The sequence below is a fragment of the Rattus norvegicus genome, chromosome 13, assembly GCF_021556685.1.
Source record: "Rattus norvegicus strain SHRSP/BbbUtx chromosome 13, alternate assembly SHRSP_T2T, whole genome shotgun sequence".
Taxonomy (NCBI): Eukaryota; Metazoa; Chordata; class Mammalia; order Rodentia; family Muridae; genus Rattus; species Rattus norvegicus.
Genome location: NC_141546.1, coordinates 69,932,318 through 69,950,162, shown reverse-complemented (window position 1 = coordinate 69,950,162; position 17,845 = coordinate 69,932,318). Strand labels below are relative to the sequence as shown.

General features: G+C 44.8%; 1 protein-coding gene across 1 annotated transcript in view; it reads right to left on the bottom strand.

The window, feature by feature from the left end:
* The window catches only part of Stx6 (syntaxin 6), a 45,893-nt gene that overhangs the window by 15,634 nt on the left and 12,414 nt on the right, over nt 1-17,845 (bottom strand). The window contains 4 exon segments of the mRNA NM_031665.2: nt 478-603; nt 4,298-4,360; nt 12,824-12,918; nt 15,881-16,050. Coding sequence (NP_113853.1) covers nt 478-603; nt 4,298-4,360; nt 12,824-12,918; nt 15,881-16,050 — 454 coding nt within the window.

Here is a 17,845-nt window from a genome sequence, read left to right as displayed (position 1 = left end):
CCCCCGCTCCGAAAAACAGGAAAAAAAAAAAAAAAAAGCTGAATGAACAAATAAGTTGGGGAAGAGGGAGTTTCCTTTTTCAAACTCCCTGGCCTTAGCTGGAGCAGCACACACTTTTAAACTCTGCCTGTGGAAGGCAGAAGCGGGCAGGTCTCCCTGAGTTGGAGGCCAGCCACCCAGCCACAGCGGCACAGCAAGAACCTATCTCAGAACAACAGCAACACCAAACCCTGCAGATCTTGACCTTGCTGGTTTAGATGTCAGCTCGGTTTTCCCGAGATCTGATCAAGTAGTTCTTTTGGACACCATGCTCTCAAGATTTTAAATGGTGTATACAACTGTTACACACCTGACAACCAGCATATGACAGCTCAGGTCTAAGCTGCTTGTCATTAGGGAATACGCCTGTGGCTAGTGGAAGAGTCAGGGAGGCTCCCTCCCTGCTACCTCCGGTCCCTGACCACTGTTCTCAGGTACCTGCTGCTGTGCCTGCTGCTCCTCGATGAAATGGGAGTTGGCCAGCTGCAGCTCCCGATCAAGGCGCCCATATCGATCCGTCACTCCAGCATCCCAATTCTGGCTGCTGCTATCTCCTAGTAGCGCCTGTGTGAGCAAGGACAGCCAGTCAGGAGAAACCGGGAGCTATTACTGACCAAGTCAAACAGTCCTCAAACCTGGACCAGGCTTTGATATGGGCGTGCAGGTTGGTGTCTGGTAGACGGTTTGAGAACATCAAGAAGGTATTTTCAAGACCTCCAGATGAGTCTCACAGATGGATCCTACTCCTAAGGAGAGTGGTTGGGGGAAGATGAGAGGAAGCGGTGGAGAACAGAGTTCGGGCAGGCTAGCTAAGGTCTGTCTAAGTGTGTGCCAAAGGTAAAAGTGTGTACCATGAGGTAAAAGTCACCTTAGCCACTCCCTAGCTTCTTTGAAGGGCTCAAGGTAGATGGGATAAGCTCGCTGATAGCTTTTCCTAGCTATAACACACACACACACACACACACACACACACACACACACACACACACAAAGAGGAGGAGGTAAGGAAGTAAGTAAGAACAATGAAAACAACCAAAGCAAACACAAGCAAAAAAGACAAAAATGAGAACTTAAATTCGAAGTTTAAGTTTCAGGTGGCAGCTGCCCATCTTTTAAGGATTATATTTTAACAGTTAGAAAGGAGTTTCCACTTTATTAGTTTTAATATTGTGTTAGTGTGTGTGTCTGCATGGTCTGTGCATGTGAACGAAGGTCATGGGTTCCCGGAGCTAGGGTTACAGGCAGCTGTGTGTGCCTGATACGGACACTAAAAGCTGAATTCAGGTCTCCATCCTCTGGAGGATCCGCAAGTACTTGTGACTGCAGAGCCACCTCCAGCTCGAAAGAGTCTCTTTCATAAAAGGAACCAGGCATGGTGGCTCATGTCTATAATCCCAGCACTCCGAAAGCTAGGGTAGGATGATTTTTTTAATTTTTATTTTCAGGATAAGCATAGGCCAGCCATAGCTACATGAATAGCAAACCCTGTCTCAAGGCAAAAACAACCCCCTCCTTAAAACCATGCAGTCAGGAGTGGTGGCCTACGCTTTTAATCCCTGCACTTGGGAAACAGAGGCAGGTGGATCTCTGTGAGTTCATAAGCCAGTCTGATCTATATAGTGAGTTCCAGGTCAGCCAGGGCTATGTAGAGAGATCCCGTCTTAAACAAACAAACAAATATATTCATAGGTTTGAAAGATATTGAAGACTTCTCAAATGTCCCCATCAATTTCATTCGTGTGTTTAGTTTTGAGACAGTGTCACTATACTTCCAGGACGGAGCTAAGCTTACGTTAGTTATGTGCACCCAGACTGGCCTTGAATTTGTAGCCATCCTAGACGTAGGAGCAACCACCTGGCTACATTAAAATTCAAGCGTAACCATGCCATTTTCAAGGACCCTGAGTCCCACAGCCTGTAAGTAATTAAGACCCTTAGCAGACTCCTGACACACAGTGAGGAGGAGGTGCTGTGGGGCCCAGTGGCCAGGAACACATGAACTGGAAGGTGGTGGCAGTGTTGAGAAGAGTTGGCTAGAAGCTAAGATTTGTCTAAATGTCTGCCAAAGGCCATGTGGTAAATCCCAGCCCGTGGCACTCCAGAGAGTAATGGAATCTTTTAACAGTGTTGCTAATACACACAGATCTGCGCACTGATGAACCCTCACTGGAGAAGTGTCCTCTTGCAGCAGAAGGTAATTAGCACAAGGAGACCCATGCCTGGACAGCGTGCAGTGCCTAAGACTTTGGAGCACTTAGTTCTGCCTGGGATGTCTGAATCACACCCTCCACTCAACACAGGCATCTGTGTGCTGAAGAACACCGTGAGAGCCAGAGATACGGGAAGGAAACTGCATTCCCTAGACACAGCAGGGGTGATGCTCACACCAGCTCAGTGTCTACAGCACATGGACAAGGTCCGCACAGGTTCAGACCAGACAAAATCCCAGCATGGAGAAGAGGAAGTGGGCACAAAGTCCCATGCCCCAAACAAACAGCTAATGGTCACCAAATGATGATGGCTGAATGAAAATTAGTTCAAAAGAGCGACACTAGGCATCACGAGTCACAATCCAGGGCAGGCCACATTCTCAGGGGTAGTGCACCAACATAAAATGGGTTTGTGTGTGCTTTCTTGTGCTTGCTTTTTTGGTTTTGGTTTGTTAAAGATCTACTTATTATGTATAAAGCATACAACATTCCACCTGCATGTATGCCTGCAGGCCAGAAGAGGGCACCAGATCCCATTACAGATGGTTGTGAGCCACCATGTGGTTGCTGGGAATTGAACTCAGGACCTCTGGAAGAGCACACAGTGCTCTAAATCAGTGAGCCATCTCTCCAGCCCAGCTTTTTTTTTTTTTTTTGGTTCTTTTTTTCGGAGCTGGGGACCGAACCCAGGGCCTTGCGCTTCCTAAGCAATCGCTCTACCACTGAGCTAAATCCCCAACCCCTCAGCCCAGCTTTTTTTGTTTGTTTGTTTTCTTTGTTTTGTTTTTTAAGAGAGAAGGGAAGAAACCCAGAGACCTGCCAAAAGCAGGAGCCACTCTGAAGTGTAAGCATGTGGTGGAGAGCTAGAAGAAAAAGAGAAATGTAATGGTTTGAGCACTACAAAGAGAAATGGAACTGAAGGTGGAGAGAAACAGCCTGAGGTGAGTAGCTTGCCCTGCTACCTGCCACTGGAGGCCATGGTGATATTGTGGCCTGTGCTGTCACCGATGGCCAAATCTGAGAGTGGGAGAGCTGGCCCTGCCTCTTGCCAGTTGTGGCTTTGTAGAAGTATGGGTGCAGGAGAACTGGCAGACTGACCAACTCAGCTACCACCCAGGCCCAGATCCAGGGCTTTGAGCTGGCCCACCCCAACATCTACACCATCTATGATCTGCTGGAGCATGTGAAGGGCCGGTCTTTCAGATCCAAAGCTGTAGGATCTCCACGACACAAGGCAACAACAGGATATCTGAGAGGAGTCCCAGAGAGGATCAGTATTTGAAGCCAGAGGCCTCGAATCAGACTCATTGCAATGAACATTTGCAAGTAAAGAAGTGTGGACAAAAGAGTATTCTGTGGGACACACTGTGACACACTGTAGCTTCCACAATGAGATATTTATTTGGGGAAGGGGTATGTTAGTTGATTGTTTTTTTAATTTTCTTTTCAGGGAGGTTGCAAGGGCAGAGGGAAGATATGATGGGACAGGAGATGAGTGTGACTGGGTGCATGAAATGAAATTCACAAAAAATCAATAAAAAGTTTAAAAAGAAAAACAAAGGCATTGTACTTAGAGAAAAAAATGAGAGGGAAAGAATATGAAATGAGGTGGGTAAGGAAGGGGGAATCTGAGAAAAGTTGGGGAAGGGAAACAATATTAACAAAATATAGTGTATAAAAAGGGTTTTTTTAAATTTTTTTTAAGTGATTAAGTTTTATGTCCTGTGTCTTGCACATGCCAAATCATTGGGGCTAACCAATCATGGAGTGAAGCACTGGGACTGACCAATCATGGCTTGCCAAACTGAGCCAAAATAAACCCCTCTTCTCTTCCCCATAAGCTGATTGGCTCAGGATTTTGTTACAGTAGCAAGTACTAAGAGCAGGGACTAACCAACAAGACTTCCACAATGCCCCTCCCCCTCCCCCACCAGTGTATACAGGTCTCGTTCTCCATCACATAAGCCTCGGATGGTCAGCAATTTCCAACTTCAGGTATCTAGTGGGACATTTCTTTAATGGACACTTTCACTCTGACACTTTCTCACCTGTCTGTTTTTCCTTTCTGCCAACGCTTGCACAGATGAAGCTGACATCTGATCCTTCATGTCCTGATGAGACAGAAAACAAGAGAGATATGCCGTAAGGAAGCCATGGGCAGTATTTTCCATATAGGCAGAACACTCGAGTGATTGGTTATCTTTAAGCAAACAATAGCATTCTTTGGCTTTTATTTTCAGTTTCAAGTAGGCAAGGCTTTCCCTTAAAAACAGGTAATGAAGATACTACATTTAATTAAAATGAGAAAGGCAAAAAGTAGTCAGAACCAGGGCTCTCCTAACTTCCCTGAGCCACAGGAGTTGATAACATCTGTTCTCAGCTGAGGGGGCCTAGGTCCAGAACGACTGATACTTTCACAAAGTCACACAGCCAATAAGTGACAGCAGGAGGGTAAAAGCCAAAGGCCTGTGTTCAAGGACTAGCATCCTCTAAAACGCTCATAAAACCTGTGCTTCTTAAAGTGCATTTACCATACATTCTTGCATGCTCAGTTCTGAGTGCATTCATTACAGAACAGACTATTTCTAACACCAGTGAATTTCTAAAATATTATCAAAAATAATGTATAGAAAAAAACCAGTGACTATAGTGGTAGATAATATATTTAAGCAAATTTTCATTAAATATGAGCCACTTAAATTCTTACTATAATGGAGTTAATTCTTAACTTATATGCAGCCTGGCTAATCTTGAAATCACAGATCGGCCTGCCCCTGCTTCCCTGTCCTGGGATTGAAGGTCTGCACCCTCATACCCAGCCAGGTACCAAGAACCATGGCAAGTGAGTGCTGGATCAGCTGTGCCATGGCTTTACATTTCTGACTGTAATTAATTCTGAATAGCCACCTGGCTTCAACTTTCAAAGTACAGGACAGTCATTCAACACAGACTCGCTGGCATCTAATATGCCAAGCATGCAGCATGTGACATGGCTCAGCCCCTTGGAGTGCACTTACCTGACTCAGATCCCCAAGGGGTTACTAATGTGTGCTTCTCTGGGCCCCAACCTGACCTATGCCCAAGACGCTTTATGGTACAGTTTAACAAGTCTCTCTGGGGAATCTTAACACTGAAACCTGAGAACCGCTGCCACATACAAATTCTACAAACCTCAAAACAAGATGCCATTCCCACCCTGGACTGCAGAACTCCCTACTTGTCAACTGCAGCACTTTAAGGTAACAGTTAGTCAACCCAGAAGCTACATTTACTTAATGTACATTAGTAATGAGAGAACGCTATCTTTCCAGTTTGTCAATGTTGTAACAACAGTCTTTCTAAAACAACAATGAGCATCTCACTTCCACAATGGAATCGGAAAAAGCAGCACCTTAGCCTTCAAACGGTGTGTGTGGAATTTGTTCACGGTCTAAAGCTGGATGGCAGAGGTGGGTAATGACTTGAACACACCTGCAACAGGTGCCTGAGAACGCCTGGTCGGGTTATGCTTCCAGATGCTGTTCAAGTGGACTATCCCATTAATAAATGCATCAAATTGAATGCTTAGGATCGGTGACCTTTTCTCTATTTTTGTATGTCAATAGAGTGTTTTAGAAACTACCATGGATGGTAACAGGACAAACTCTTTGAAAATGAATTTTGTTGTTTTGTATCAAACAATTTAAGAGTATTCACTTCCTTGACTCCAATAAAACAGACAGGTAAAAAAAATTCTGCAGTGTCATTTATAATATAAAAGTAGGAATGAGGCGTATGTCCAAATAAAGGGGAAGAACTTAGAGTAGACCCAGACCCTACAGTATGTGGACAGGCGCCTTGCTTATCAGGAGGCTTCTTTCTGAAAGCAGACCAAACATGGGAGGCTCACCAGCCCACCAGCAGTCTACCAGCAGTTTCCCAACTGAACTGAGTTCAAGACGTTGCAATGCTTCTTAGATAACGGGCTAAGTTGGGCAGCTTGCTGAACTTCTATTTCCTCCATACATTTACAATAGCGTCTCACAGGGAGGCCATTGAGGTGACTATATATGGACATATATTATGGATACCACATATGATCACTTCAAACTAGTTATAGTTGTTGATCACTTCAAACAAGGTCAGTACATTATTTTAACTGACTAAAATGTAAATTCATTTACTGGTTAAAAAAAACTTTTAAGCATACTCAGAAAAAATGGGTTTCTAAATCTACTTTCCAATTACAAGTTTTATAAAGTTTAAATAATGGCTAAGTTATTTTCAATAAAAACTTTACACCTGAACTGAAAATTCAGAGTTTTTAGTATAACAAGTTAAAAAACTTTAACCTCTAATATTTCTTATATTTGCTATGTGTTCAAAGGATAATCTTTTGAGTATATTAAGTTAAATAAAGTATATTAAACTCACTTGTTTCTTGTTTAAATGTGGCCACTAGACTAAGTGGTTCGCATTGCATTTCAGTTGGACAGGCCGACTACATCGATCTGCATTTGCAGACACCTGTGTTGTTGTTTGTTGTCAGACAGTTTTCACTATGTAGCCCAGGTTGGCCTTAAACTCGATCCTCCTGCCTTCCCCTCTGAAGTGCTAAGGCACCAGGTCCAAGTCACAATACATTCTCCTCCCTTTTTCTTTACTCTCCTTCTCTCTCTCTGATGGGTCTGAGGATTTAACCCAAGACACCACGCATGCTAGACACGCTCAGCAATAAACTTGGAGAAAAATTTACAGGATATCATGTCATTTCTTAATAAGAGTTTTGTGTTCCAAAGCCTAGAAAGTGATTTAAAAAAAAAATCTGTCAGCTTACTTCTGTCTTCAATGTGTGCGGGTGTTTTGTCTGCATGCATGTCTATGCGCCCTGTGTCTCTCGTGCCTGTAGAAGCTAAAAGAGGGTGTCAGATCCCCTGGGACTGCAGAGTCACCATGAGGGAGCTAGAAAGCGGAGCTCCTACCCTCTGAAGAGCAGTCAGTGCTCTAAACCACTAAACCATCTCTCCAGCCCCAGAAAATAGAGAGTGCATTTCAGGCTGGAGGGACGTTTTCACCTTTCAAACAGAACTGTTCACATTTCAATAGCAGCAAGCACAGTGTGCTCTTGGGTAAACCTGTGCTGGTTTACCAATGAGGCCCCAGCTCTGCATCAAGGGGAGTCACACACGGTGCGGACTCGGGCTATGTGAGCACAGGCTCCTCCTCCTCTTATAAAAAAAGCTGCTCTTCTTCCAGGGACTAAGCCACTACCTAAAGACTATACATGGACTGACCCTGGACTCTGACCTCATAGGTAGCAATGAATATTCTAGTAAGATCACCAGTGGAAGGGGAAGCCCTTGGTCCTGCTAAGACTGAACCCCCAGTGAACGTGATTGTTGGGGGGAGGGCGGTAATGGGGGGAGGGTGGGGAGGGGAACACCCATAAAGAAGGGGAGGGGGAGGGATTAGGGAGATGTTTGCCTGGAAACCGGGAAAGGGAATAACACTCGAAATGTAAATAAGAAACACTCAAGTTAATAAAAAAAAAAAAAAAAAAAGCTGCTCTTAATTTTCTTCAATAAAAATGCAATAGATGGAGTTGGAGAGATGGCTCAGCAGTTAAGAGCACTGGCTGCTCTTCCAGAGGACCCGAGTTCAATTCCTAGCAACCACACGTGGCTCACAACCATCTGTAATGGGATCTAATGTCCTCTTCTGGTGTGTCTGAAGATAGCTACAATGTACTCATATAAATAAAAATAAATCCTTTAAAAAATGCAATAGATGAATGAAATGTTTTTTAATCTCAGATTCCTAAAGTTTTTATTTGATAAGAGGAAAGGAGGGAGTGTGTGTATCTGTGAATGTGTGTATATATGTGTGTGTATGTGTGTTCAGAGTGTAGGGGCACTGTGGGAAGTCTGGTGTGTGTGTGTGTGTGTGTGTGTGTGTGTGTGTGTGTGTGAAGTGTGTGTGTATGTGTGTGTGTATGCAGTGTGTGTGTGTGTGTGTGTGTGTGTGTGGTGGATGCATTCTCTCAGCAGCTGTGTGAGGTCATATTATACACGCTCACTACCGCAGTGGAGCACAGCTTTCGTGTGTGGATGGCATTTTATCTATGCAGGCTAGTCACCAGACACCGCATGGGAGATCACCTTCACACTGGGATATGGAATTTTAAGCTGTGTTACTAAACAGTCTTAAACATCTTGTAACAATCTATCATGCCAAAAACAAAATTACTCATCCTCTTTCTAACACTTGAAGCTTAGGATCAGCAGTTAGTCCCAATAAAACATGATCCATCTGCCAGGAACACGGAACGTCCTGGTTATTTATGCTCCTGTCTTCACGTCAGCTGTCTCCAAGCTGAGTGAATGAGGTACTGTGGGTCCCAGTGCTCCTACTCACGGCCCCTCGTCCGCAGGTCGTCTGTATATCTAATGCTCATCTGAACCTTGTAGACTAACCGAAGGCATTTCTGCGATTTCTTGGGGTGAAACACTGTGGACTGTTGGGTACAGGGTGCAGTATAGTTCCGATTTTCCTTCCAAAGTTAAAAACCAGAGAATGTTAACAAGGGCTGTTCTATTGATACAAAGGAAACCCAACAAGGCTTACTGACTTGTGACAGAATCTATCAAGGTCAGAGCCTAGCCTGCACCTCAGGTTTCCTGGTGTCTTATTCACTGACCTCCCAGAATATGCTGCAAAACTAAATGCACTAAACTGCCTGAGTAACCAAAGTCACCTGAGGGCTATCTCCAAAACAGACCTGTTCCCTATGATGGCTGTTGAACAGAGGACTCCATGGTGCAAAACTAATCAGCTGGCTACAGACGAGCCAGGATGTAGCTCAGTGCTAGAGCGCTCACCCTGTGTGCATGAGGACCTGGGTGCCAAAGGAAAAGGAGGTGGGGGGTAGGAGGGGACTATTTTACATAATAACTAAAACTTACTTTTTCAGATAAAAATTACCAGGAAGACTTAATAAAAATTGGACAGCCTTGGAACTTAGCAACTTTTTAAACAAGGGAAGAGTTAAAATTCATGGCTAATGAATATTAATCAGGAAGTCACCTGGGAGAAGGGTTCTGCCATAGTTCAAGGTGTATGCCTAGTGTGCACAAGTACCTAACACTAATGTGCATAAGTACCTCACACACAAATCATACAGAAGAAGGATTTGCTTCTTCACAGAAAAGACAAAAGGTTTTTGTTTATCACTGACTGCTCTGCCTGACAAAGTGATTCAATCATATTAGAATATGTGACAGCTCATGCATTTAATCCCAAAACTTCAGAGGCAGAAGCAGGTGGATCTGAGTTCAAGGCTAGCCCGGTCTATATAGTGAGTTCCAGGAAGCCAGGGCTATGTAATGAGACCCTGCCTCCCCCCCAAAAAAGGGGGGTAATAACTTCCTTAAACCAGTATAACTCCCCAAGCTTTCTCAATGCTCACCCTCAGTCTCACTGATAAGCATAACTCCCACTCTCACCAGAGAAGCTTCTTTTGCCACAGACAGAGGCCATTACAGGAAGCCACAACTGGTTAAAATACAGAGCAATTGACTATGGGTTGTCCATCCCCTATCAATACTTCTATGACAAACACAAACCCTACACCAAAAGTTCAGGGAACATCTTGGAAGAAATGGTGGAGAGACTGAAAAGTCAGAGGAGAGGACCAGGATGTCTGCTATGAGAAACTGTCTTTGGTAAATAACAGGGACATGAACAAGACCTGCACAATGGCAACACCAGCTGATACCATAGTGTGGATGCAGGACGTGTCACAAGCTCCACTCCTAGATGAAAGATCTACAGGTTATGACTGGCTCTGAGAAGGAGATCTAGTCTTCTCCAGGGACAAGCCCTGTGATGGGCTATCCAATCCTAGGAGGTCAGCCCTAAACAACTATACACATAAAGAACATGAAATGGAAACAGCAGGTTGCACTTAAAATATTCATATGTGTGCACATATATAAGCAAATATGTGTATATATATGTGTGTGTGTATGTGTGTGTGTATGTGTGTGTGTATGTGTGTGTGTATGTGTGTAACAGTAATAATAAATAAAGAAGAAGTCACAAATTTAGAGCAAGTAGGGGACAAAGGAGTTGAAGTGGGAAGAAAGAAGGAAGGATGGAAGTGATGTAAATACAGCAATTAGACATGGCATTCTGAAGAGAACAAAAAGTAGGCCAGTAAACAAAGGTCAGTAGGACCAACGCTGGCTAAGCCTGTGATCTCAAAGTCCTCCTGTAAAATCTGCCTTGTCCCATTTCCCAAATCTGCTACTCCCTACCCCTTCTCCACAGTTTCTACCAAGCGCCTGCAATCTCTTCAGCTGGACACACTAAGGCCAAGCCATGCAACTCCTGTTTTTAATCAAGGTGACTCTACTGTTATTTCCTTCTTTTCTGGAAGACTTTCAATTAAAGTTATTAAAACCAAGTCAACAAAAGTTTGGTTAATTACTCCAGCTGTGCCAAATACTAACAGTTTCCCAAAGGTGGGGGCAGGGAGTAATTGAAAACAAAACTAGTAAATCCACCAAGCGGTCAGTTGAGGGCAGTGAGTGTAGTTTAGGTCTCTTGCTCTGTAAGGACAGTAAGCTTCTGATGTACTGCTATGATTTAAAGTAATTCTAAGATGCACTTTAAGCAGATTTTCAAATATTAAGAAATGAACTTCAGCCAGGCAGTGGCGGCCCACAACTTTACTCCCAGCACTCAGGAGGCAGAGGCAGGTGGATCTCTGATTTTGAGGCCAGCTTGGTCTAGAGAGCGAGTTCTAAAACAGTCAAGAGACACACAGAGAGACCCTGTCTAGAAAAAAAAAAAAAAAAAAGAGGAAGATAAGAAAAATGAAATGAGGGGCTGGGGATTTAGCTCAGTGGTAGAGCGCTTACCTAGGAAGCGCAAGGCCCTGGGTTCGGTCCCCAGCTCCGAAAAAAAGAACCAAAAAAAAAAAAAAAAAAAAAGAAAAATGAAGTGAACTTTAGGATCTACTTCCAGTCATAATTTAATTTTCAATATACAGAGATCTTTGAATTCCAACTCTCAAAACTCACAAGTATCACCTTACAGAAAGAATAAATGCACTGATTAAAGACTATACACTTGACAGTGAGGCACCGTGAAGTATTAGGTCAACAGTAGCATCCTTCCGAAAAGCCATTACAGAAAAAGGGAGGGAAGAAGAGAACGGAGAGCTGAGGGACAGATCATGGGACAGCAGAAGCAAGGAGGGAAGGAAAACTGTGTTTGAGGAGCAACTGAGGTCTGGAACAGGTCAGCGCTCACGAGCACTTGGTGCTGGCACGTGCAGCACACACGTGGTAGGCTCAGACAGCCAGATGTGGGGGTTCAGACCTGCAAAACTAGTGCTTGGGAAGCTGAGACAAGCAGATCCCCATGAGTCTGAGGCCAGTGTGGGCTACAGAGTGGGAACGTGTCTGAGTAAGTAAATAAAATGACTCGGGAATTACACACAAAAGATGTCATCTAGCAATGTGCTTAGCAGAGCAGTATTTACAACTGCCCAGAAAGTCAGAATGTTGAGGCCAAGCACTCATTGTTTCTAGGGGCACCTGAAGTCAAAAAAGGTTTCTGCTCTATTACATGTGAGCTTATTATAAACAATTTAGTTATATGTACAGAGAATGGCCAACTGCTGACTGAAAGAAAAGACAAGCAAAAAGTTCAGTGATGATCTACCATTTGAGATTGTGTGGAGAGGAAATCACACGATGAAAGTCTCTGGCAAACACTAAGCAAGGTTCCTGCCATATGTCAGCACTGGTCTGATCCCAAGTCTTTCTCTTGGGAAAGCTTCTTTCAAGGAAGCTACTTTCAAGTACATATGTCAATGGCAGCTGCTTCTCTTACATTTAGTTATGCTAATCAAGCGGCTTAGCCATATACTTTCAAAGTATAAAAGACATCTGAATGACACAAGATTTTTACCTAACCTGTATTTTTCTCTTTTATCCTCTATAGTGGGTAGTATTCTTAATAATTTCATACTACAAATGTGTCCACTCAACGGCTTGTTTTTACATGCCACTGTTGGCTTGCCTGCTCTGGGTAACTCCTGGGAGGCTGTCAGGCACTTGTATGGCAATAGTCATAGTGTGGTAGGAGTTCCAGAAGCAACTCAGATGGTAGGGACTGCACCAGCCAAGCCCAGGGAAGAGCCACTCTAACAATGCACGATTACCAGTCAATCAGGAAACTAAATGGCTTTGCTTTTGTCCAGAAATAGAGCACATTAAGAAGTTTTTTGTTTTTGCTTTTGTTTTGTTTTAAAATCTCTATTTTAAGGAAGTTAGAGACACAGGCAAGTAGATCAGGCTGTTAGCGTAACCTTCCAGCCAGTCGTTTATTATGTCATTCTCATTCTAACAACCCAGACAATATTCAAAGTCAATCCCCCAATCACAGACGTGGAATAAGAGACACTGGCATTAAGTTCATGCTGAAAGGTTGTTTCAGAGTCAACCTGCTGGGCAGTGACTGAGGGAGGGGGTCTCACCAGTGTGTCTATCTCTTGCATGGACAATACAGCAAGGCGAGTTCCTTACCCTGACAATTTGCCGAGTACTTGTGATGAAGGCTTTTCTTATGCTCAATTCAGTCGCATCCAGGTTGAATTTTCTAGGATTTGCTTCAACTATGCGTAGCCAACAAATTAAGGCAAAACAGCAGCACCATCAAAAACCAGATGGCATCCCGGTAAGCCAAGGGCACTGAGACACAAGGAATGAAATAACCCAAACCTCCTGAAAACACTCAACTTCACAGAACATCCCTAAACCTTTTCTCCAACCACAGCTATGAGAAGATCCCTTTGCCCCAAGACAGAGATGACCTGACAAGTTAAAAACAGCCTCTGCTGGCTGGGCGGGATGGAACACACCTATCATCCCAGCACATGGGAGGACGGAGGATCTTGAGTTCCAGGCTACCTGTCTCTCAGGCTGGGAATGTAGCTGGGCTGAAAGCATGGGAGAGTGTGGAGGGGGAGAAAAGACCTATGGGGCTCACCATAAATTCATGGCTAACTGACCATAGGTCAGCTAAGACCTTCCTGGTGTTTGCCAACATGTGTGTCTATCCTTCTGGGATTCCTGATTAGCTGATGCAGGGAATCGAGTGTCCTGGAACTCACTAGGTAGCATGGCTTTCAACTTGTCGTGCTAACCTGCCTCAGCCCAGTGCTGGAATCAGTCATCACAGACAGCTTTTGCAAACTTTTTAGTTTGTCATTCCAAAATTCTTTCTTATGCCGATATGGTAATCCTCTTCCTCAACCTGAAGATATCAAGCCTTCCTCAGAGAAGCTGCCTTTGACCTCTTTAGCCCCAGCCCTGACTCAAAGTCCTTGTGTTCTCTCTCATAGCCTGGACATTATCCTCGTCATTACTGTGATCTGTTCTCACTCCTAATCCCAGGAGGCCGGGTAGCTACAGTTTCTTTTGACCTAACCTTAAAAACCAAGAAAATGTTCCATGGACAGAACACTCAAAAAACAATTGCTGAATGATGAAGACCAAAACTTTTGTCCTTTATCTCATGATTTCTTTGAGACAAGGACAGACTGTGCAGTCAAGGCTAGCCTAGATTTCACTGCATAGCCATAAAGCCCAGGTTGGCACTTAACCAGTGATTCTCCTGCCTCCTCCTTCCGAGTGCTAGGATTACATGTGGATACCACTGCCCAGGCCTAACGATTTTCTTTTTCTTGTGGTTTTTAAATTTTATTTGTATAGTCTTTTAAACAATTGGTTACCATGCAAAGCTCCTCTGTGCACTCCAGACAAATGCACCATTACACTCTGTTCTTGTCTGTCCCTACTGCCCTCTCCTGTTTTCTTGCCTCACAACTTACATGCCCCGGTCTGTCTCAGAACAATATCCTCTTGAAACTGCTTTTGATCCTATCCCCTCACATTTTATGTAACATAAAAGGCACCATCTATAACAGTATAAGAAGTACCATAATGATGAAGAAAAAGTACTGTGGTCTCTAGAACGAAATTAAACACTGCATATCAAGGGCCTATAAGCCCATGCTGCCCAGTGAGTGAACCTTGTAGAAGCTGATTTCCTTGATGCATTCATTATTTCAAGGAAAAACACAAAGCAGAATTCAGACACTGAACCAGCATAACATCTAACTAAAGTTTTGTTTACAGAGACTTTTCAGCAGAGAACAGAAAGCTACACAATTTAGCATCAACAGATCTCAAGTTCATCAGTCAGACCTGAGTGTTTTCCCCCAGTATGAACTGTATAACTTAGCATACTGGATCTGCTTTCACCAAACATGGTTTCATGGTATGGGCTGCTTCTCAATGGACAGTGGCATTTTATAATCACTTAAGTAGAGAAGTCTTTGAAGAGATTTTCTTTTGAGCTCTAACTAGCAGGCTGTACCACTAGCTTGTATACACCATTACTAGCAATGAATGCATGCCTGTGTTTCTACAGGGCCAGAAACCTGGTCCTCCCATGCTAGGATCAGGGGCTATATTACCAAAGAACATCCCAGCCCAATTGTAATTCTTTATTCACTCTGGGCAGGCCCATTTTAAGCTCTTGATGCATGTAACTCTCTTGGCATTCCTAAGCTGGGCACTCTCTTTATCCTAGAGTTCCTTTGAAGAGAAAACTAAAGCACAGAGAAGCTTACTAATGTGGCCAAAGCCAGAGTCACTGCTGTGACACTGTATCAAATATATATTTCAACTCAGTTTCTGGCACAGTTTCTAAGGCCCTTGAAGCCTCCAGATTCTATACGCTACTCTATGGCTGGTGACTCCTGCACAATTCCTCCGATCAACAAACAAACCAACTCTGTGACTGGTAAGAGGAATTTCTAGCCACCCATACCCCTGGGTTGAGAAAGGGACTAAAGGTTGAGCTAATCACAATAGCCAATGACCTAATCAATAATCCTGAGGTGGACAGGGTTCCTGTGGAGTGCCACATCAGAGCGGCATTCCTGGAAACCACACAACGCTCTTCTGCCTACCTTCCCCTGGGCATCTTTTCCACACACAGACTTTAATACATGCACAAGTAAGCAATGCATTTCCCTGAGCTCTCCAGGCTGCTCTTGAAAAACTAAACAAACAGGAAGTGGGTCTGAAGCACAGGTCAGAACCTGGGGTTTGCACCCAGCATCTGACATAGGGCAATGACTGCTACAGGATGCCATGCTATCTCCAGGTACATAGTCTCAAAACTATAGGACACTCAGCTGGTGTCTGCTGGAGAACTGTTTGGTGTGTGAGGAAAAATCCCTCATAGATACAGGAAGTATTAATATTTTACTGTGTGAGAGGAAAAGGTTACTTTCACTTCTACAATGGTAGAATGAGAAACTGGACACCAGCAGACTGACTCCAGGGTCCAAAGTGATGATCACTGCCCTGTGCAACCTGGATAATGCAGGATTCACCACACATGGAAGAACAGGGCTGTCCTCCCTGAGATCACTGGGTAATGACCAACAAAAGCCAGATCAATCACTATAAAAGCCAGCCTCTCATCTGTGGCTCTAAACGTCTGGATGAGACCTTATCTCTTGCCCAGGTTCCCAAGTCCCTACGCCCCCAGCCAACAGAGAAGGATATTGATGGTTTCATCCAGGTCCTCCAGATCCCACTCTATGCTGCGGAGATTGTTCCTCAGCTCGTTGGTGGTCCAGTCGATCTCTTCCCTCGTTGCTGCGGAGGGGCCCTGCAGAAGCTCCGTCCATCTCTGGAACAATCCCTGGGCAGTGTTGACTGCTTTCTGTACCTCTCTGTAGTCAAGGTGAAGGGAAAGGAGAAGTCACACATGACTCACTGATAAATAAGTGCAGGACTTGAGGCAATATCACCACGCATCCTCACGGCATCACCACACGCATCCTCACGGCATCACCACACGCATCCTCACGGCATCACCACACACATCCTCACGGCATCACCACACACATCCTCACAGCATCACACGCATCCTCACAGCATCACCACATACATCCTCACAGCATCACCACACACATCCTCACAGCATCACCACACACATCCTCACAGCATCACCACACACGTCCTCACGGCATCACACGCATCCTCACAGCATCACCACATACATCCTCACGGCATCACCACACACATCCTCACAGCATCACCACACACATCCTCACGGCATCACCACACACATCCTCACAGCATCACCACACACATCCTCACAGCATCACCACACACATCCTCACAGCATCACCACACACATCCTCCTCACAGCATCACCACACACGTCCTCACGGCATCACACGCATCCTCACAGCATCACCACATACATCCTCACAGCATCACCACACACATCCTCACGGCATCACACGCATCCTCACAGCATCACCACACGCATCCTCACGGCATCACCACACACATCCTCACGGCATCACCACATACATCCTCCTCACAGCATCACCACACACATCCTCACGGCATCACCACACGCATCCTCACGGCATCACCACACGCATCCTCACGGCATCACCACACGCATCCTCACGGCATCACCACACACATCCTCACAGCATCACCACACACATCCTCACGGCATCACCACACGCATCCTCACGGCATCACCACACGCATCCTCACGGCATCACCACACGCATCCTCACGGCATCACCACACGCATCCTCACGGCATCACCACACGCATCCTCACGGCATCACCACACGCATCCTCACGGCATCACCACACACATCCTCACGGCATCACCACACACATCCTCACAGCATCACCACACGCATCCTCACGGCATCACCACACGCATCCTCACGGCATCACCACACGCATCCTCACAGCATCACCACACACATCCTCACGGCATCACCACACGCATCCTCCTCACAGCATCACCACACGCATCCTCCTCACAGCATCACCACACACATCCTCCTCACAGCATCACCACACACATCCTCCTCACAGCATCACCACACACGTCCTCACGGCATCACCACATGCCATCCTCATAACACCAGTACATCACCACCCTCACCACTCTCACAACCCGATGCACAAAGCAAACACACAGACTGGGTATTATATTCCCAGCAGATGCAGAACAAATTGGCCATTGTTTAAGCAACTTTAACTTCAACTTTGAGGAAGATAGTTCTGTTTTTTTTCTAAACAGACAACACTAAAGGAACACAAAGAAGCAATCCTATAAATTAACTAGAGGGTCCTTCACATTCCTGTGCTTTCGTTGGTGTGACAGTCAATCTTTCTTTTCTGGTATGAGAGAGATGGAGAACTGCCCTCCCTGGCTCATGCTTTATAGATTTAAAGTATTTAATCTGAGACATTTCCAACCCCAAATCTTCCTGGAATATTATTACTAACCAGTTCACTTTGCTAAGCATCTGCTTCCCTAGATTAAGCAACACAGTTTAACAGACAGTGTGGGACTAGGCCCAGGAACACCACAATGTACCGTGCTTTCACAGCACATGTAGCTAAAAGGTTTCCCGAATGTTCTTCTCTGTCACTAGGCTCAAATCCCATTGAAATTACTGCATCGAAAGGTCAGGACAGGTGTAC